Consider the following 21,895-nt stretch of genomic DNA (forward strand, 5'->3'; position numbering starts at 1 on the left):
AAAAATACAGTTATATTGGTAAGGAAATAGACCCAATCTTCATTGATAAATCCACAATACACTCGAATTCAATTAAAGAATCCAATAAAGTGCCAAGGCAAGATACTTAAATGTAAAATACTTAAAAACATACTGCGTGCATTAAAGAAACATAAAAATATAATTCTAGCCGTTTCACTTTATGTCTTTAAAACTATTGATGCGTCCTCTGGTGTAACCATACCAAAATATACAAAACAAATATTGTGCTGAATAGTTAAAACCTTCCATTTGGAATTATATAAAAACCAAGTTTATAATTAGTATGGTCAATAAATACTTGAAATTAAAAGTATCATTTCGGAAAATATTAAACAAAGTTTATAGATAAACTTTAATGTAAAATTTACTCTCAGCTAAATGGAAATCTTTAATACTAATTTTTTGGATGATCAGTTGTACGATAAAGTAAGTATTATTAGAAATGAATAAGAAACCGATTATTTTCGGTACCTTGTGTGATAAAGTACCTTTCAAGGTATATTTTCGTACAGAAGTATTGGATATAGGGTGTGGCCATCTAAAGAAAAATAGACTGTGTAGTGCGAAGAATGCACAAATTTAACTAGATATTGTTACAATATGAAAACTAGCATGATTGAATTAATGTATATCGTTTAAATATCAATAAAATACCCTAGTAGCCAATAGGGATGTCACTCTATTATTATTCAGAAACAGCAAACTGTCAGTTAGCCAATTAGATCAATTCACATTTTCAGGTGTTCACATTTGGCAAAAAACATTATAGTTTCGATTCTGATAACCTAAAAGTTAACTAAGTTTTCATAACCTAATATACATCACTGCTACAAAGAAAACTCTCTTTATAAATTTTTCCTTTGCCATAGCATCATAATAAATACACTCTAAGCTACGATGGCATCAATATATTGATAAAGAATAATTTACTCGATTATATAAACTGAGAATCTAGAGTGCTTTGTGTCGCCTTAGTGCCATTTTTATATTTCCAATATATTTATTAACTTCGTCTAGCCTTTCCTCAAGAAGTTCCTAGAGCATAAAAGGAAGAGAATCCCTTAAACACACTTAAAGTAATTCATCAGCAAAAATATTTTAGGAAAAGCATGCAAAGCAAAAAAGCCGTTCAGATATCTATAATTTTGTCGTACACTGGTAGGTACGGGGCATTAGCTGTAATAGGAGCTAGGCATTGCAAGGTCAACAACCATTCAAACAATAACATGCTGCAAAAAGTTTATAATCAAGGTAATAAAGGCTTGTGTGCAAGACCTACATTGGATCTAAAGTTTCCACTACCAGCGCTCACAAAATTATAAAAAAAAATGGAAAGCCATGACTATTGAACAAAAAGAAGACTTTAGACAGCTAATGATATGAAAAAGAAATACATCAGTGAAAGAGGAGCAAACCTGCTTCTCTGCATTTGAACGCCGTGCTCTACCGGAACCATTTCTTGGCATTCTATTTAATTGTGATTCAATCTGCAATGGAAATAAGTTTTACTCTAAGCACAAACCTGGTTGAATGTATACTACGCTTTCCAACTGCAGGGTTGCATTTTAAATATTTTTACACGACACCATTACTTCATTTCATTAAAGAAACATGCTCCACGTATTCAGCTTCGGTGTCTCTAAACTTATCCCCAATGCCAGTATCTGTTTCTTAATTGTTCTTTACAACTATCAATTTTATTTTGTCACTGTATTTGATCTAAGGTTTTATCGCATGGTACAAAAACTATTTAGTGCTTGATTTAAGCCTGGTTATGTTTCTCAAAAGCCTCTTAATTTTTCGGCAATCTGAGCCTCATGTTTCTTATATGCTTGTCTCTTATATAAAAAACGTGCACTGATCAAAACATCATTCTTTGAAGAGTGTTGGATAAAACAAGAATTGAAATATCCAAACAAATCAACAAAACCTTGGAAGCAAAAATAGTTACAAAACTAAGAAAATTTGAAAAATTAATCCTGCTTTAAAAAGCAGATAAAGAAAACATGAATTATTTAAGGTAACTTTTAATTCAAATTTTAATCGTCATTATAAATTGATTTAGAGATTCAGTGTGAAAACGGTAGCGGATTTGGTTGATAGCTGTTATACAGTTTCATCCACCTATAGTTTACAGCTTTAAAAGCAACATTAACAGCAAAATCAACATTTAAATACCAAAACAAAAACAAACTGGCTTATATTTCAGTTCATTATCACAAGTCATATCATAACAAACCTCGTTCTTTTCTGCTGAAAGCTTTTTCAGATCATTTTCAAGGTCGTATATCTCTGCTGAGGAATCTACAACTCTATCATCTCTTTTTCCCTGCAAAGTAGTAAACTAAAAAATCAGTAAACAAAGACTTTTCATCTTTTAGCACAGGGTTTCTGAAAATATTGTTGATTAAAGCAACCTTTAACTTACCAGATCGTGTTCTTTGTTGACATGAGCTTGCTCGCTTTCATTCCTCGACGACCCACGCCCTACAGAGTAAATAGTATTAATGAGGTGTCCACATTTTCCAAAGATATTTGAGAAGAAAATACATGCAGTATGGTTATGTACTGGTAACTGAGAGAATTCAGCGACTCCATACCAGCTTATAAAAGATCAGATCTATATAAGTAAATGCAAGATTTGGAAAGATTACCTTGAGTATACTCCCTCTCAGCTTCTTGGTAACGCGATTTAGTTGGTGAAAATACCACATCGAATCTTGTAATACCATTCATATTTTGAACAACCCAATCCCTTTGCTTCCTGGAACTTCCATGTGTCTCATTGCTATGGACAATCCGATTTGTTTCATCATCGTGTTGCCGCTCGGTGCTCTTTTCATTGTAAGAGAGACGCTTTTCAAACCATCTCGTATGTGATGAATTTCCTAGTCTAGAATCTCTTTCACTGCCATTATCATTTTGAAGTGTACTATTGTTGTTGTTGTAGTCACTAGCTGTCTCCCAGGCAAGTATGCTTCCAGTACTGTGCCGGTTCGTGTGATGGTTCTCAAGAAGGCTATTATCATGCCTGTGATTTCTTGACACATCGGTATCTGAATGCAAGTATAATTATTGTCTAAATGGTGTGAATTTCAGCCTATAAAATCTTAAGCAACTAGAAATAAGCTCCAAAAGCAAATGCAATCTTCATCACAAGCAGGGTACAATTTTGAGATTGGAAGAAACCAACTAAAAAATAACTGGTACCTGTCACATAGTTTCTGATATTGTCAAAATTAGCAGTTGCATAAAATGAGCAAATGAATAATGCAGTGATCATTAACAACTGAAAGGGAAAAACCACACATCTATCACAGACATAAATAAATTCAAAAATTACTTTTTTTAGGAGAACTTTGACTGTCATCTTGTTCTCTAATTGATGGTGATGTTGGCGACATGGTCCATTTTTTTCTTAAAGAACTGTTTCGCGACGGAATTTTAAGCGATAAGCCGCTTTTTGGCGTGCTAAAGATAAAAAATATAAAACATCGAAAGAATCAAAGCCATAGTCAAGCTACTCGGCATTATAGAAGTTGGGCATGTTTTACAAAAAGTTGCCTGTATTGATGAAATTGGTAAATCTCTAGGCCTAAATGATTTATTCAAATACCTCTTACTTGTAAACACAAATGATAAGCAAAACAAGAAACACGTGAAGGCAAAACAAAAATGCTCAAAAAATTACACAACGGCGTAAAATGCCTAACCATGATTTTTATGATAAGTTTGCAGTGAGGAATTGTTTCTTATGTCGACGGTATGAGGTACGCATTTATTGCTTCTGAGAATCTACTTATATTTTTGCTACCTAGTTCAAGTCTAGCATTAATTTCAGTATTTATTTTCGGTAACATTTTTCATCATTGATGTGTTTTTTGTGGTAGTGTTCTTGTAAACAAACCTCGAGGCTGGATTATCAATTATGAAAAATGAGGTAAAATGAAATAAGTTCAAAACATTTTTTTACTCCTGTAGTATCTCAAAAACGAATTAACTAAAAGCTTTGTAACACTTCTGTATTGCGGATTGGAGCTATGAAAATTTGCTAACCCTCTCTTGAAATTGTCATCTTCAATATTTTCATCCAGCTTCTGCAGCGCCTCATTATACAAGTCCTAAAAAGTCAAAACGTTAAGCAAATGAGATTGGAACATATCAAATTGAGAGAAATGTATGTTTGGAATCTCTATCAATAGTATTCAAAACGAAAAAGATATCTTAGAAAATGTCGAAAATAAACGACGTTGTGATTACTTACCCTAATTCTGCGATGCTGGTTGTAGAGAATTTCGTACTCCTCTAAAAGCTGAAAATTATAAAACATAATGATAAGAAAGGAACTAATAAAAATGCAGTTAATGAAGATGCAGTTCACAGTCAGTACTGCATGAATACAAAAACTGGCTGTCAGATATACCCATCAGAAAATAACTTAAGTTTCAAATGAAATATTTCGCAATGAAGTATGAAGATTTGATTGAGATCCATTTACCTTATGAAAAAGATTCTTTTCCCTTGCACGTTGAGATGATGCATCTTCAAGTCGGCTGATCTACAAGACAGAAAAGGCTCACATGTCACGATTGCATTGCAAAAGAAGATTGGTGGATTAAGTGTAAGTAAAAAATTGCAAGATTGGTATAGAACTGTAGAACGGGGCTTGATGGATAAACATATTCGCAGACAAAGAAAGCAATAAAGTTAAAGCCATAGCCTTTTAAACCTCATATCTTAGTCAAACTGCAGCTATCATAAGTAGCCTTCTACCAACGAAATCGGGTTTGTGGCACTTAAGCATTATAAAAGTGTTTTTTTCACGTTATTACTAGGCCTTGGGCGCAATGGTTTCTCATTATCTTTGTCAAAGTGGAAAATCGAGAATACTTTTTCAAGTTTGAAAAGATAATCCGATTTCCGCTTGGAAATTAGAGCGCACTGCCGTTCGTGTGTGGAGTAGTTGTTTGCAGTTTGTCCAATGTAAAGTGGTTTAAAACAAATAACGATTTGACTTTGGGTTTTGTTTGGTGCGAGAAAAATGCGTTAATTGCTAACGATTTCCGTTTTCCAGAGTTCGTTGGAGCCTTTGAGGGATTAGTGAGTTTGGTTCAGTAGCAATTTGGGTGGGCGCACTGGAAATTCAGCATTTGTTTACTAACAAGCTTAATCTCTTATGTCTATGAACAATAGGAATTTCGTTTGTCAGACGTTTTTCCGGTCAATTTAATAACAGAAAATCATAGTCATTTCGAGCACTGAAAATATTTTAGAAAACAAGTAAAAACCAAAAAATCTTTTAGAAAATAGTCTCCATTGATTCACTTCATGTACAGTTAAAGCTGTTGTTTAGAACACGAGCTAATATCATTTTTCCATGAAATTAGGAAGGTAGATCCTGTATTTAATGTAATAAACTGCTTCACACCTGCTCCAAAGCTTCGTTCAAATTCTGCTGGATTTCCTTTTTTTGAGATGATATGTTCAGAATAATCTTTTCCTTATCAGCACAGTCCTTCTTGCTGCTTTGTAAATCCTCTCGAAGCTCGCTAATCATTGTGTCACTGTCATCAAGCCTTGAACTCGCAGAAAACTGCAAAAAGAAACAATAATTCAATAAAAAGACAAAATCTTAAGGCCTTTTTGGGAGTGCGGACAAAAGCCTTGACCAAACTACGATTAAAACTGAGATACCATCAAACCCAAAGTCCAGCAAACCTAGGACTAGCTTGAGCTTGTTTTTACAGCGTCGAGAGAGCTTTTGAGAATAGGCTTTAATCGTCATCAACATTAAAAGGCCTACTCATAGTAGAATACCAGCTAGTGCCAGCGTGTTCTTCGGTGCTCCCCCTCTCGATCCTCCACCTCCATATTTCCTGTATAGCGCATTATCCTTCACTAGTCTCTTCTCTCCTCAGACGATCTGTTCCAATGTGTTGGTGGCCTAGCCTCTCTAAGCTTTATATCCCCTATATTCTTAAATGTTAGTTAAATGTTCACTAACATTTCTCACTATAAGCAAAAATATTTTGGATTCAATTCTTACAGCTATACTAACATATGAACCAGCAAACGTTTGCTTTAACTAATCAAATGTATCAGACGTTCTAGGAGAACAGCTTTATTCATATTAGAACCTTTGGCGTTGGTTTAGGATGATTTAGTGTGTACTGTGTGTGTACTACAAAGATCACTTTCTTTCTCGAAAAAGTCCAGGAAAATACCAGTAGCTCACAATTTGCTCTTCTAGGAACATCCACAATTCACTATCTGAAACAACAGGGAACAATCTTTCCAAAGGATAAACAAACTGGTAACACCAACAAACCTCCTTTTGCTTAAGGCGGATAATCTCATCTTCAAGCAGCCTTCGAGAACTGCAAGTCAATAAGGTAAGTATTTTTAACATTGAAACTTGAAAAAGCAATTGCTTTTTACAACAAAAAAGCATATCTCTAATGCTGGCTTGGCATAGTTGCCACCAATTCACCATTTAAAAGATTCATGTACAGTTATCACGCACTGTAGGAGTTTTAATAATAGTGTTATAGAGGAGGAAAAGCTTGGAGACAGGAAATTCGGTATAATGATGAATGGGTATCGAAAACGTTCGTCTAAAAACAGTAACTGGAACATTTTATTGCAAAATTAACTGGCATAGAATAAAAAAGCTGGTTGCTTTATCAGCTCTTATCATGTCACTTGGCAAAGATATATAACCAGGAGTTAGGTAAATGGGGCAGGGGGGCCCGGTTTTAAATCTCTAGAGGGTCTTCCAACCAAAACGTTTGCAGATCAAGGAACAAATATTCGTTATATGTAAATTGCAGTGTGTAGATGTACGGAGTTTGAAAATGATTACAGGCTGCCTCTTTCCCATGACTGTGTTAGTTTGTACATGTTTGTACAATACCTCTGTACGAGTCATTTCTACATATTTGTAAAAAGAATTTTGGGCCCTTCAATATTGGCTGAACATTCTAAATACTAAAAAAAATTCAAAAACGAAGCAAAACCGATCCCCCCTGTCTGAAATAAATAGTGCCTAACTGATCTGAATAGATATATCCAAACAAAATCTATCATTTAAACGACTTATCAATACAATCACACAAACCTGATTGATTCCCCCAATCGATCCTGCAGAATCGTTATTTCGTTAATCGATTTTTGCCTGTCCTGGCTTATCTTAAAACTGCGTTCTTGAAGCATAGCTTTGTCGGCTTCCAAGAGCTCTACTTTCCTCTCCAGTTCAAAACAGGATCGGCTTAGTCGATCAACCTCTAATGTAAGCTGCTTATTCCGTCTCTCCGCCTGGTGGCATCTTTCCTCTAAATCAACCTTAATCTCTTCTAAATACTTCATCCTCATCAAAGAGACACTGCTTTTTGGAGATCTTGTTAACGCAACAATCTCCTGCTTCTCAAACTGGAGCCGTCGAATTTCTTTTTCATACCATTTTTGTAATTGATTAACAGCTTCATCGTGTTCACTAGTGATTGTCTGATCGTTAACCAAACTATAAAATTTGTAATCTAAATATTAGTAAAATATCGTTTGATTGCAGCTAAAGCGGAATTGCATGAAGAGCATAAGTAGATTATTCCAATGACAAAGCGCAGATTTTTTGCATAGACACATAAAGCTTTCTTTTATCTAACACCTATCAGAGGATTCTTTCATCTGGCACCAAAATAAGAGAAACACGAGAAAAAACGTAAGAACATAATCTAACGTATGGGAAAAACTGAAAATCTCAAAACACTTGTGACAAAAGTAGATATTTTTTCTCTGGACCCAATCCTTTTAAAATTCTCTGGACCAATTCTCTGGAGCCATATAAAAATTCAATTAGGAGGAGTAAGTTTTTCGAATAGAGGTTTGAAAAAGCAGACTTTGATCAAAATGACATATAGGATTTTAACAGATCTTCAATCAAACTTTTGAGATTTATTTTGTCCTGTGTTTTGATCTATAAATTTTCAGATTCAACTCTAGCAAATATCTATACAATTTACTCCCAATAAGTACCTTGCTAACACTGTATCATGGTGACTAGAAATGCGTTTATAAGAATCCAGAGATGCGTTATCCAAGTCAGAAAGGGACAGTGTTGATGGCCTTGGTGTGTTGGAACCATCGTCTTTGTCAACCTCCATTCTGTCATGCCTTGGCAGACTCAGCAGTGAAATGCTTTCAGCATATATGTCATTGCCAATGCTACTCAGATCACCAATCATTACAGCCAAATTGGATGATAAGTTTGGATTCAAGGATGTATTCCCATCTTTCTGCACTTCTTGGACATTGGTCGTACTCTTCTTCACTGGAGTAGAGCAGACAACTTTTACTTTATTGTGGATTTCTTTAGGATGATCATCATCATTTTCCAAATGAATAAGCTCTGTAACAAGGGTATTTGAGTGATAAGGCTTTCAAGTACAAACATATACAAAACGTCTCAAATAACAATGAATGTTAGACTACCCTCTAGTTAGTGCTAAAATTCATGCAGACAGAACTTTCCATGTTTTTTTATAGGACAGGATGGTTTCTAAGTTGCAATCCTGAGCTTCATAAATCATTGCCTGGTGACAGCATTAACAATGAAACTCATGGTTCCAGCTTCATCTCACCCTGTCCCAAATAGCAAAGCCTAAATGGACACATCATATCAGTCATAAGGAATATGGCAAAGCATTCATGTTCTACAAATCAAAGCATACGTCATCTGGCATCAAGAACTTTTGACTCATGAAAAATCAACTTTTGAAAAACGCAATATGTTATCATAGGCATTCACAATGTTCATGCCTATGATTTATGGGGGCACTCGCTATGCTAGCGGTACATTGGATAGCGGATGAGAGGTTGTCAAAGTCCTTAGGTATGTCCAAAGATGAGGCTTCCTTGCAAGCAAAGCAAGCAGAGAATTTTTACAACCATGCCCTCTAGATCAGCTAAAAATACATCACAGAATATTGTTTGCGATAAGTTTTTTGCAAACATTTTGCTATTTCTAAGGCGTTGTTTTTATGTTTAATTAATTCCAGTCTTAAAATGGCATTTGTTACTTTATGAGCACTATAGACCCCTGCTTATTCCTTGAAAATTAAGGAATGCTGTAAAAGGATTTATCAAACTATTCTTCTCTTCTATTTCTATATTTTCTATTCTTTTTATTCTCTTAAAAACACATTTTGGCAAAAAAGTGGGGGTAGGGCTGGAATCCCCTAGCCCCCCATCTGGCGCCGCCTGTGCCATATACTGTGTATATAATATAAATCCTAAACTAGCCTCTAATCAATTTGGAACAACTTAGAAGAAGGCTGATTTTAATAGGGAGGTAAATAACAAAACGATTTTATTTTGAGCTTATATTGAGCTGACAAATGGTGATGACAGGGTCATACCGTTTTTGTAAGATGTGAGGGGGATAATGATCTGTAGCCATTCTTTCTAGCCCTTCTTTGAAGATATCTGAGAACTCAATGAGACTATTTCTTATTTCATAAAAACAAATGTCTGCCAAAGCTTGGCATAATAGGATGTGATTATGAAGAAATCAAATGCAAATTTATTACCTTTCTCTTTCAAATTTTCATCTTCACTAGAGAATTTTTCTTCTTTTTCTGCTCTTGTCTGCTCATCCCTATTTTGATTCTCATACACTGTATTAACATTGTCTTGAACTTTGCCATCTAATATTAATTCATCTTTCTTTACATTTTCAGCAGTGCTGTTAAAATCTACATCTGGGCTTTGTATTTCATAAATTAAACTGTTTTCCTTTAATTCTTTGAGTGATTGTTTAGTCATAATACTATTGTTGCTCTCATCTACTTGCTTGCTCATGGGATCATTTTGTTCTTTAAGACTCTGCTTGCCTTGCGACTTAACATCTTCAAGGTACTGCTTTTCTAAGTCTTCTGATATCTTCTGAACCAATTTTTTGCTTATAATATCCAGGTAAGCATCAATAAATATTCTTTTTACTAATTGCTCAACAATTTTATCAAATCTTTCTTCCTTGTCCTCCATCTAATAATGACTCTACAATAAAACCCTTTTTCACATCAAATACAACTCTAACTTAAATATATTCTTACAAAAATAAACTACTCCTTAGAGCACTACATGACAGACAAGTAAAACAGTAATTTTCATTTTTTTCACAATTTTACTATTACAATTACATTTCAAAAGAAAAAAGGTACCATAAGCATATTATTTTGCTGTGACAGAAAATGCTGTGGAATTTAGGAACAGAGGAACAATCATAGTAGTGCAAGGACAAGTAGAGGAAACCACCCCGGGGGCTGAAGGCTTTATGGGTTATTTCACAGAGTGCTATAATGCTGCATTTTATGAACTTATTTATCATCACAGTGTTATTATTCCTTACCAAGAATCAGAAATTGGGTGATAAGGAACTTTGAATATACTTTTATGAAAAGTTTCCAAAAATATATGCTTCAGGAGGATCATTCCACATTATTGAACCCAAAACATCAATACTTCAAATTTAATGTTCATATAGCTTATAATAAACATCATTAAATATTCAACGATATACCTATTGATCTTTTATGGTAATGCATTAGAGGTGGATTGAAATAAGTGGCAAATTTTGCAAGCAAAAAGTAGGCACATGCAGTTATTTAAAGGTGTGTTTTAAGGGTCCATGCACCAGTTTTAGCTGTGTCAACTATATAACCCAGAAGAACTATTAAAAATGGGATTTCGCAAGTGCATAAGAAAATGCGCTGAGAGAGGGAAAGTTTAACAACCAATACTGAAGCGTCACAATTATACAAAACTTAACTGGACAATGTAGTTTAGTTTTTCGTTGATACTTACACTTATAAAATAAGATAAACATGAATATGTTGTTATCATTGTAAATTTCAATTTTTCCTTAGAAGTAACTCTTTTTTAGGAAATAAATGGACTCTCCTACATAAACGTAATTTTTTTCTTCTTTTTTATTTTATTTTACTTAACAGACAAGGCTGTAAACATCAAGCTTCAGCTAGTAATTCGCGTAAAAGAAAGGATTACGTTACAACTATGAGACAGCAGAGATCTTATGAAATATAAAGTTAAGAATCCTGAGAAATACTAACCTGGTCTTAAAGGATAACGACCTACAAACACATTTGTCATCAATTATCACCTGGCTGCTCCTCCTGATAATGAACATCTGCCTCTATGTTCTTTCAAAACATTGGCATCATGAATCAGCCTCGCTTACGTGATGTGTTCAGAGAGGCCATTGTAGCGCTGCTATTTCTATGGTAAAAGCCATCACTGTAGTGACTTGCTGGAAATAGGAGCTCTTTTTAGATCATTCAATTTTTATAAAGCCTGAATTTTAGTATGAATATCCTGGGAAAGAGGGGAGGCAGAAAATAGCCATCTGCATGCCACCCAGATTGGAATTTTTACCTTGCGTGGGGGATAAATCCTCCACACACATCAACTATCGGCCACGGTTGCAGCCGCGCAGTTTTTATTAAAATGATTCATCCAGCTGCAATGATTCATCCAGCTGTTTTTATCTGAAATGTATAACCAAACGTTACATTCTGTATTTTTATGGTAATTAGTCTCAGTCGCACAAAATCTTTATCTGTGCTTTTTGCAAAAACGCAATTTTCATGAACATGAAACAGATCCCCTGCACATCTTTCAAAGATTTCAACCTGGTACCCCGACAAGAAACCCTGCACCGTTGTTATGATATTCAGGTCCCAAAAATTGGAAGGCACGCACGACAAAATCAAGATATGAAGCAAAAGCTCTTCAACTATAGCCTCGCCTATTATTAGTGTTGCATTACAAGAAGCTATAGAATATTTCTAAATTTCTGGAGCGTCGTGGGTAGTGACTCTTAGGAAGGGGGGCACAGTCTGCAAATTTTCCGACAACGGGTTTAAATTAGAATTATGACATCACCAAGCGCATGTACATTTTTCTAAATGCAGAAAGACATGGCAAACAATATACATCTTTTGCAGCATCACTTTAACTAATTGGCAAGCTTGCCATTTCCTGTACAAATGTACAGATTTGGATGAGAAACTGTCAAATAAATAACCAGAAGAGTTACTGTCTTTTTATGTTTTTACCTTCCTTCTTATACTGATTAGTTCATTTTAACTTTCTTGTATTTCTATGAACTACAAATATTTTTGCCGAACAGATATAAAATTTCCGCCGAATGTTCGATGATAGCCCCAAACCAAGACGCCTCTGTATCGAGGTCCAATGACTCATCGATACCAGAAGTAACTTGACAAACCAGCTGCTTGTAATAGTCTTACACAATTTCGAACAGAGCATTCCTTAAATCAGAATTTCCTTAACTTAAAGTTCAAGAAAATATGCAGAAAGTATGAGGTCTAAAGGAGGCAGCACCTTTACCTTTTCAATGGTTAATCAGTCCTCGTGGCTCTGAAGTGTTATTTTTAGATGCATTTGAGTTTCACACGACGAAAAACAAAATATTGTCCTTTGCAAGTGATTGGTAATAAGAGATACAAAAAAAAATAATCACAGTCAAATTCACAGGACCACCGACAGAGGGGGGGGGGGGGTTGTAGGCGGGACAAGTGCCCAGAAACCCGAAATGTCATATTCTGGAATCTGTATTCGTTGTCAAGCAAGGGCCTACACTCATTGGTTGCCCTGAGGCTCGACCTCACTCTAGGTGGCTTTGCACATTCAGCAAATATAAGAGCATAGCTCATAATTCCACAAGTAAGATACAAAACCTTCTAATGATTCATGCAAAAACGCTGAATCCAAATAAAGCAGCCGTGTTTGGAAATGAAGCACAAAGCAAATTCACAACTCAGAAATTCACAGCCCAGTACTTGGGCTTGGATTCAAAGGAAAAGCTGACAAAACAACTTTAATATAGCTTTTTTAATCTGTTCTTGATATATTATAATGAACTTTGCATCTGTGCTTTAAAAGGTTGAACAAACTCAAAAGTCGTGAGGTAGAAAAGTCTTGATTATTAAGATGACTTTAATCTAAAAAGAACGATTTCCATCTTGCCAGTTTGCAAAGAATTTAGTAATAAATGGTACAGTGATTATGGTACAATGATTATGGTAATAAATGGTACAATGACTTAAGAAGGCAGCCTGGTAAAAAGTAAATCTCAGGCAGCCGATGCAATCAAACAGAAGGTAAATATTGAAAAAAGCTTATAAAGATTATCTATGAAAGTAAGTAAATGTGTGAAGGTTTGTTATTTAGCATGCTTTTACTTAAAAAATACGTTAACAGGAGTTTAATGGGTAGGTTTTTTTGTAGATAACACGAATTTAACAGGAGCTTCTATCTCCTGATAAACTTGCTATTACATTTTAAATTAAGCATTTTCTTTAACATTGTGGCATTTTAAAAGTCGTTCTGTTTATAATGTAGTATAAAGATTTATAACAGTGCGACTCGGTGCATGACGTTTTAAGAGAAAATATTTTCAAAACATCCCAGTTTGTGTTTTGGTTCATTTAATATTTAATCCTCGATGTATCGAACATTTTCTATAGGTCTCTCTATAAGATGTGAATAATCAATACTCTGTCGTTATCTAAAGGTGAAATCAAATGCTATCTACATCTTTGCAACATCAGCCATTTTGTTATGCAGAATTCAAAATTACTTTCAAAAGTGTTCTTACGTAAAACGTTCTAGATCAGCAGTATTTAGTGACAAAAATGCAGCATTTTAGTAGATAATGCTGATAAGCAAGACGCTTATACTGTTAGAAAATAGTTAACGAGTTAATAACCAGCCGAATGGCCAAATTTCCTAGGGTCAGATTTAGAATAAACTTCTCCCGTTGCCTCAAAGTACACCGCTTGACATGCAGACATTTCCTCTTTTTCGAGATGTGTAAAATTATGTCCTTTCTTTTTCAGTCCTTCTTCTATATACTCTGGTATTTCTCTGTGTGTTTCCACCCATACTGTGTTTGGCAACAATTGATGGTGAATTCTCGGTTTTGTAATTGCATGACCTAGCTCTTCTCCAAACCAGAATTTATGCATCAAAACCTGAGAACAAATTTTTGAAATCAGTCTTGTTTACCATTTCTCTTAGTTGTGATTTATTGCAACTGAATGCATAAAAGTACATCAATGCCATGCAAGCAAAACTTTCTAGCAGATTTAAATATTGCAGCAATATGCTTTTTATTTAAGGGATGGTCATACTTTTCACCCTTTGTTTATATTCCCAAGACATCAAATGGACACTAAAACAATTATGAGGAATGGGATATAAAATCGACAACGGTTAAAAACGTCTTATACGCTATGAAACAGCCTTTCTTTGTTATAGATATCTTGTAGAAAAGATATGAGATAGAAGTTTGATAAGCAGTCCTTCTTTTTCGAAAAAAAATCCATTTAGTAGTATTTTCTTGCACTCTTATCTAAATTCAATTCATGACGTCATCAAGAAATATCGAGAAATCTTCTAATGTGACAATGTTGCAGGTATAATGTTGAAAATGAGTTGATTGGCAAACACCGTTTGAAGAAAACTGAACTGCTAGGCTGATAATGACGCAGCAATCATGGTGACCTGTATACTTGATACCAAAGTAACAAGGTGTGTGAATACAAGAGACTGACTTACCGAGACAGAAGCAGTGATGATTCTAGGCCCCCCAGAGCAGCCCAAGACCATTTTAACTCGACCGTACTTATCAACGAGTATAAATGGTGCCATAGCAGATATTGGTCTTTTGCCAGGCTTTATATAGTTCGTTGGTGATGGAGGGAACCCAAACCTACTGGGGGTATCCTGTGTACTAAAGTCATCCATGTCATTGTTATACAGGATTCCTGTCGTTGGCGATTTGAAGAAGGAACCATACCTAGAAAAAGTAACTTTGATATGTCATTAAAAATTAAAAGTTTGAAATCGTTACTCTCAAAAGCAGTCAGACAAAGAAATACATCGAAAAAATCAGAATCAAAGTGATAAGTAAAAGACATGTAAAGATTTGTAAACAAGTTGTGGATCTAAACTGGCTTAGCTTCACCTGCCAAGCAGGATAGTAACAATAGATAGCGCTAAATTCATATCAATTAGTGGTCTTACTGATGTTTCCCAGACAAAGGAGGAGACCATTGTGTAGATAAAATGCAAAATTAGTCAGCTAACAATTCAATCGTGCAAGCAAAAACTCGATTTATCCCAACTTAAATCAACCCATTCTGCAATTGAAACACTAAAAAGGTTTTATGGTTCTATCAACACAATGATTAATATTAAGCACCATGATACCATTACTTCTTAGACACATGGTATAGATTGGCATACAAAATCAATTTTCAAAAGTGATCATTCCATGAGATGAATCAACCAGGTTGAGTTTCACGGCTAACTTAGATTTCAAGCAGGACAGTGTTTCCGCTTTCCTGATTTTCGGTCTCAGAGCCCTTGCTTCTCCTTTTTAAACCATTGTGAATTCCTAGATTTGTTGCAGGTTGAAAAAATTACCATTAACATTTAGATTTCTGTTCTTTTCAATTCTGGATCTAATTTCCAAAAGCAGGTTGAACACTTTAAGATTTCCCATGTAGACGATTGTACGAAGGAGAGTGGTTTTCTGGGGAAATAGGCTAAACATATGATCAAATTCACCACGCTTTCAAATTTCTCATAAACAGGGAGCTTAAGACTGATTTGTCATACCACGAATTGATACTGTGTGTTGCTGAGACCGCGTCCCCGTTTTCTGCCAAAATCGAAACATGTGTTGTACCCTTATCTGTCGAAAGAGCTACGTCAATGCCATAATAAGACGCATCGTGTGTAGACTCGTCGGTTATTTTTTCTCTTATTGTGTGACCTACTTTCGGGCTTGTCATATCATCCATTAGCTGAAAGCAAATAAAAAATGTAATAAATACACAATATCAACAGTCTCCAACACCTTAGGATGGTGAGATTTGATTTAAATAGTGTGACGATCAGATACTAAACAGTGGAGCTTCTTAACATTCAATGGACGCACTGGTCATTCATTGTTTCAAGGTAATAATCTTCTACCGTAACGCTTCTGACAGTTTGAAAATGAAGTGAAATTTCCTTCTTTAAGCAATGACATCACTCCAGTGTGAAATATTAGATTAACATACATCGCTTGATATAAAGAAACGGATTTAAATCAGTCTTGGGAGTTTTATTGCCATGATTTGCTTTTGTATAACTCCTCAATTTTAAAATTAAATGAAAATAAATGACTTAAAAATTAAGTTAAATGATAGAAACCAGTTCATACTTCAAATCCTGAAGATTGAAGATACTAATTTGAAGTATCATGTGCTAGAATCTAGATCACTCTACTAGGAGATTTTTACGGCGGTAGCTAAGTTCTAACCTTACCTTATTGACAGCTTCCTCTTCCATAAAATCTGGATCCCCAAGTTTTGAATATTGTGCGAATCCAAACTTCATTGCCTCGACAAGACGGTGATATAACAGAATAGCTTTTTTGTTTTCCTTGAGGTCTTCTTGGGAAAAACCATATCCTGAAATAGAGAGCAAATAAAAGCTATGAACATTCACATTACCAAGAATTTAAACAAAAACACATATATGATTTTCAAACATATTGCATCTAGGTTTACATGTAATATATCATGCCTTTGCTGATTCAAATAAATTTTTGATGTTTCACAAGTATTCTTGATCGTCTTGAATAAGAAGAACCATTCTGTTTACTGTTTCTATTGAAAATACCTCTTTATGGTCAAATTTCTCACCAATGACTAAAACTACCACGAACCAGATAGAAAACATTCTGGCGCATGTTATTGGGTTTTTTTGTTATATTAGAATGGGCCAGCCTTTGGCATATGGAAAAAATTGTCATAAACATTGTCGTTATGAAAACAACCCTTACTGATTAAATATGGCACTACAGTCGCAAACTCTGTTCGTGAAATTTAAGAAGGCCAACGTCAAACTTTCATGAGAGGCCTACCCGCTCCTCTTGAAGGCGTCTCTGCACACAGACAGTACCTTGATTTGTAAGACTTTCGGGGGATCTTGAAAAGTAAAATTCATCTACAAGAACATGGATAAAGAATATTTTTGTTCCAATTTGACTTAACTGATTTGTGGATTCTAAGACCAACACACAATAATTAAGGAGGGTGTTCTATCCCTTTTCCACCCAGGTCAGATGTATTTCTAGCAAATAAAGACATCATTACTCTTACCTTTCAAAATATTAAGAATATAAGTAACAGCTGGTCCGCCCGATGGAGTAGGAACAGTGTATAGTGTCAAATCTCCGATCTCATCAGTAAGAGCCTTTCTGTTTATAACTTTGTAATTTGCTAAGTCATCTAATGTTATAATGCCCCCTGCGTCTTGGATATCTTTAACAATGTCCTCTGCCAGAGCTCCAGTATAGAAATCTTCAGGATTGTCCCTTATTCTCTCTAAAGTCTTTTCAAGAGCAGGATCCTTTATGATTGCACCCAGTTCAACAATTTTGCCATTTTTGAAAAGCAGTTTTCTGTATATAAAATAATACAATACAAGTATAAAAGCTAAAAGAGAATCTATGCTTGTTTTGATTTAGTGTTTTCGTTAACAGTACATACACGTCTGCTTCATATGGTAAATGAAATACAATGAGGGCAATCTTATATACTCGACTACGTCGTAAACAGTCAAGCTTGACTTAAACCTAAACCGTCAAGCAAGATTTTGTAAGTCTGTAAGATTAATGTGATATTTTGAAATTCTAGAAATTTTTGCTCCCATAGATATAAAAGGCTTAATGTTCTATAAAAATCTTGAAATGACTAAAAGAGGGTCTACTGTCTTAAGGTTTACTTTTGCTTTTTAAAGCTATTACAAAAAATTGTACAGCGTGGTTAAGAACGTGTCCCTACCTCAAACCAGGGTCTGACTCAACATGGTATCGTAAAATATGAGCTGCCTGGTGCATTCTTTGAGGCACCTGGAACCCTCGCTGGGTCATGTTGATAGTTGGCTGTACCAAGTCTTTCCATGGCAGTTTCCCATGCTTTTTCCAAGCCTCGTACATACCACGAACTTCCCCAGGTACAGCTATTGCTAAACCACCTTAGATCAACATTGATAATTCATCAATTTCAATACTAGCATTGAAAAATTAGCAAGCAATGTCTAATCTTGGTATAGTGGTATTGGCAGCGAGAAGCCTGGGTGTGAAAAACCACCTTGAAATTGTAATCTGCTAATGCATAAGCATAATGGAATGATTTTCTGGCGAGAAAAGCTCTGCACACCATCTCAACCTCTCTCTTCTAATTCTATGATAAACATTACCGGTCATGCCCTCTGGCTACATTATGAGCCTTATAGCATTGCAACACCAAAGCCTCCTTTGCTGTTTCTCAACACTATTTCAATTCAACTTTTACATATCTTCCAGCAGATTCTGGCTATGTCACTAGACCAGTGCTTCTAGTGGTCAGTTATCTGCTAGCTGCATAAGGATATTTGTGTATGTTCCAAAGCTTTGTTACACAGAAGCTGGATTCAGACAAATCTCCAATGACAAGAGCTCATTCAAACTTACATTGTGAGCTAAAATGAGATATTTGCTAAATCACGGGATGTATTTTTAAAAGACAGAGCCTTTGTATGATTTTGTACTTTCAGCCTCACAAAATGTAGGCAAATGGTAATAATCATCTGCTATATGGTTTAAAAAAGTGGGGACTAATAGATTAGTAGCCCATTGCAGGTAAATTTGTTGACACAGGCAGATTATGCGAATATTTGCTAATGTTGATTGAGCTTAAAAAATTCATTCAAAAACCTTCCCGATAAGGCTAAAAAAAATTAAACTAAGACATCTTCAGTTAAGAGCGCAGTAGTCGTGTTAAAATATTTCCATTAAATTTTTTATTTTGCATGAGATGCTGAGGTAAATTATAGCAGAAACAGTGATAACTGCAACTGTATTTGCAACAGCATAAACCTCTATCAGCATTTTCGAAAATATGACTATCGTTTTCCACTTTCCTGAACAATTGCTTGCCTTAAGATCTATTAAGACGCTTTACATATGTCTAAATTGAATATTTAAGCAATGTCGTAACATTTATCAGTTTGCAAATAGGATGTTAAATGCTGTGTTTTAAGATGATGGTTGACTAGAACAAAACAAACAAGTTTGGATTGTTACAATGCAAGGTTGCCAAGTTTTGGAAAATAATGGACCTGGGGTCCAGAGTTAGGGTGCTCTGTAGATTCTGGAGTGCTCGAATGGAGTGCCTAAACATTTGTTTATTTCACATTAAAAACATTCCAGAAAAACACAGAGGCTTTTAAACGTAAGAATATACAATTGAAGCAATGAACAATAATAATGTGTAATACTGATACATTTACGTGTTTGACAATCATTCATGCAACATATCTGGGCAAGTGACTGTCATAAACAAGTTAGTGGAATGGGATGTGTTCAGCAACCACTGAGGCGTATGATCTGAATTGAAAGAAGAATGAAGCCCAGGAAGAAATCCGTGAGAAAAGTAACTCCCGTCGTAAGACTGTGAGAAGAGGTGAATGTCTGTGAGTCTCACGGCCAAACTGCGAGACTTGGCAACCTTGCAATGTTTTGCTGATTTCTAAATCAAGAGAAAAAACAAGCCTTGATCTTACCCACAGAAGATCTGTTCCCTTCATTCATAAACATATCTTCTCGAGCCTTTCCTGGAGCTGTTGGTTTGTAATCAAATGCTTCAACAGTTCTACCTTTTCGTGTGTACACAAGCATAAAGCCACCCCCGCCAATGCCAGTTGAATGCATACTGTACAAACCCAGGCAGAATAATGTCGCCACGGCTGAGTCAACTGCACTGCCATTTTGTTTCAATATATCGCGACCTAAAGATAAAGAAATTATTTAAAATAAGCCTTAAATTTCCGTTTATTTTGTTTCATCACCCAACGTTCAATAGGCTGAGATATGTGTTGTCCGAAAAAAATGACTTTAGTTATAAGCGTTCTGCTTCTGCCATTTTTATCATTTCCTATAATTTTATCACTTCCAATTTTTATCAAGTCACAATGCTACACTCGTACAGAGGAATAAGCACCGCGCATCCCCAGGCCTTTGGCTATGCAGGGCCTATTATTCGTCCAAATTTTTGAAGAAGTATTAAACGGAGGAACGCAATAGTTCTTAAAACCTTGAGAAGCGCGATTCGTCTCGAAATTTTCATAAACACGCTGTCTTTATCATTAGTTACAGACAGCGATATGAACACAACTGCTTTTAAAATGTGTTACTTTCAGTGAGTAAAATAATTTATCGCGCCTTACCTATCTCGGAGCAGGTAACGGAATCCGCAGCAACTGCACCATTGTGGTACAGCTCAGCTGCATCAGGAGACCGCGGCACACCATGGTGATGCCTTTTGTGTCCAAAGCAGTAGAGCGTAATTGCAACAGCTACAGCAATGGCAGCGAGAACAGTCAAAGTTGTCAGTGAAATAAGCACGAACTGCTTTTTGCTGACGCTACAAAATATAAGAGAACTGCTCAGATTCAGTTATAGCTAGTGTCCATAAAACAAGAGTACTGTTACGTAAATTCTTTATACATTCCTTTGATCTTGCTAGAGCAAAAGAGCGTTTGAAGTTGCAAGAAAAATGCTTCATGTTTATGATGAATTCAAAATCAAAACCTTGTCAAGCAAAGCTGTAATACAAACTTTAATTGTGCTATACGCCTGATCTTTTGATGAAATATTTAGTATAATTTCCAGATAAATCTGTTATTTGAAATAGATAGTTATTTTTTTAAATATTTTTCAAATAGGACTTAAGGCAGAAAAGATTCAATGTTGTTTTAAGAAATATTATTCTACCGGGAAAAAGCATACCAAAGAACCTAATAAAGAACAATCTGGTAAAGAGTTATTATGCTTTCATAACATTTCAAAACTCACACTACTTTTCTCTTCGCCTTTTTACTTTCATATTGATCTGAAATTTTTTTCATGCCATCATCCCCCGGCTTCATTTTTACGAATTAATCTTTTGCATTCCCTTATACTGTCATTTTCAACGATGAGTTTTTTCTACCTTTGAAGGCTGAAAGAAGAAGTTTGCATACAAAAATTAAATCAATTGTCACTTGTATAGGTAGACAATTGGAATACACTTGAAAATAAGGCAAGATTATATTTTCGTTTCAAATAACTGCAATTGCTTCTAAACTTTGACGTTCGAGGTCTCATTTTCGGGATTCTTAAAAATTCAAAAGAACAAGGCATAAGGAAGCATGATATTTTGATTTCCTTTCAAGAAAGAAATGTGTCTTGCGATGAGCATAAAACAAGCAATATTACATGTTCTTATTATCTAGTGATCAAAAGATCATCCTACATGCTTCACGAAAGCACTCATCAATGTCTGATTTATTAGGGTTCGCTAAAGGTCTTCTGGAAAAAGCAATCACATGTCGAAGATAACTATCAAAAATCAAATCGATTTGCTATCTTGTTTTCCTTGTTCTATGTAAAGAGATTTCTGGATAGGCGCTTAGGCATAAGGAATATTGCAATTTTTATGAAGAACAAAAGCAAATACCAAACACTTACCAAAGACAGAGCTTTCGATTTCCCGCTTTCTCCACTATAAATGTTTTACTGTTCAAGGAAAAACAGTAACTGTTTAGGAAAATATGAAATTAAGTGAAAACCTTTCTTATTCGCATCCAGTTCTTCCAACCCGGCTTTTGCGGGGCAACGGTAGCAGGTATTTCAATTGAAAAACTTGACGCTGATGCAGTTTGACAGTTCAAAATTATGAGCATGAATGACTTTAAA

At 35.2% G+C, this 21,895-nt stretch overlaps 2 protein-coding genes across 3 annotated transcripts; both read right to left on the reverse strand.

Moving 5' to 3' along the window:
- Window positions 1-14: 14 nt before the first annotated feature.
- LOC135683348 (uncharacterized) lies at window positions 15-11,266 on the reverse strand. Its single transcript, XM_065198582.2, has 15 exons — window positions 11,148-11,266; window positions 9,606-10,074; window positions 8,053-8,425; window positions 7,139-7,540; window positions 6,350-6,398; window positions 5,450-5,614; window positions 4,520-4,579; window positions 4,286-4,333; window positions 4,078-4,142; window positions 3,365-3,492; window positions 2,676-3,077; window positions 2,450-2,508; window positions 2,261-2,350; window positions 1,437-1,508; window positions 15-1,056 (listed from the first exon to the last, which is right to left on the reverse strand). Exons 2-15 carry the CDS (start codon window positions 10,060-10,062, stop codon window positions 973-975), a joined length of 2,454 nt encoding a protein of 817 aa, XP_065054654.2. The 5' UTR covers window positions 10,063-10,074; window positions 11,148-11,266; the 3' UTR covers window positions 15-972.
- A 1,762-nt stretch (window positions 11,267-13,028) lies between these two features.
- LOC135683091 (glutathione hydrolase 1 proenzyme) lies at window positions 13,029-21,820 on the reverse strand. Of its 2 annotated transcripts, none has more exons than XM_065198248.2 (10): window positions 21,668-21,820; window positions 21,014-21,158; window positions 20,386-20,582; window positions 19,723-19,947; window positions 17,961-18,153; window positions 17,277-17,578; window positions 16,438-16,583; window positions 15,745-15,932; window positions 14,680-14,920; window positions 13,029-14,093 (listed from the first exon to the last, which is right to left on the reverse strand). In XM_065198248.2, exons 2-10 carry the CDS (start codon window positions 21,085-21,087, stop codon window positions 13,821-13,823), a joined length of 1,839 nt encoding a protein of 612 aa, XP_065054320.1. In that variant the 5' UTR covers window positions 21,088-21,158; window positions 21,668-21,820; the 3' UTR covers window positions 13,029-13,820. The 2 variants fall into 2 exon arrangements, with proteins under 2 accessions (XP_065054320.1, XP_065054319.1); XM_065198247.2 differs by having other exon boundaries at window positions 20,386-20,600.
- Between the last annotated feature and the right edge of the window lie 75 nt (window positions 21,821-21,895).

The sequence above is a fragment of the Rhopilema esculentum genome, chromosome 7 (assembly GCF_057945365.1).
Source record: "Rhopilema esculentum isolate cy_ngs chromosome 7, ASM5794536v1, whole genome shotgun sequence".
NCBI lineage: Eukaryota > Metazoa > Cnidaria > Scyphozoa > Rhizostomeae > Rhizostomatidae > Rhopilema > Rhopilema esculentum.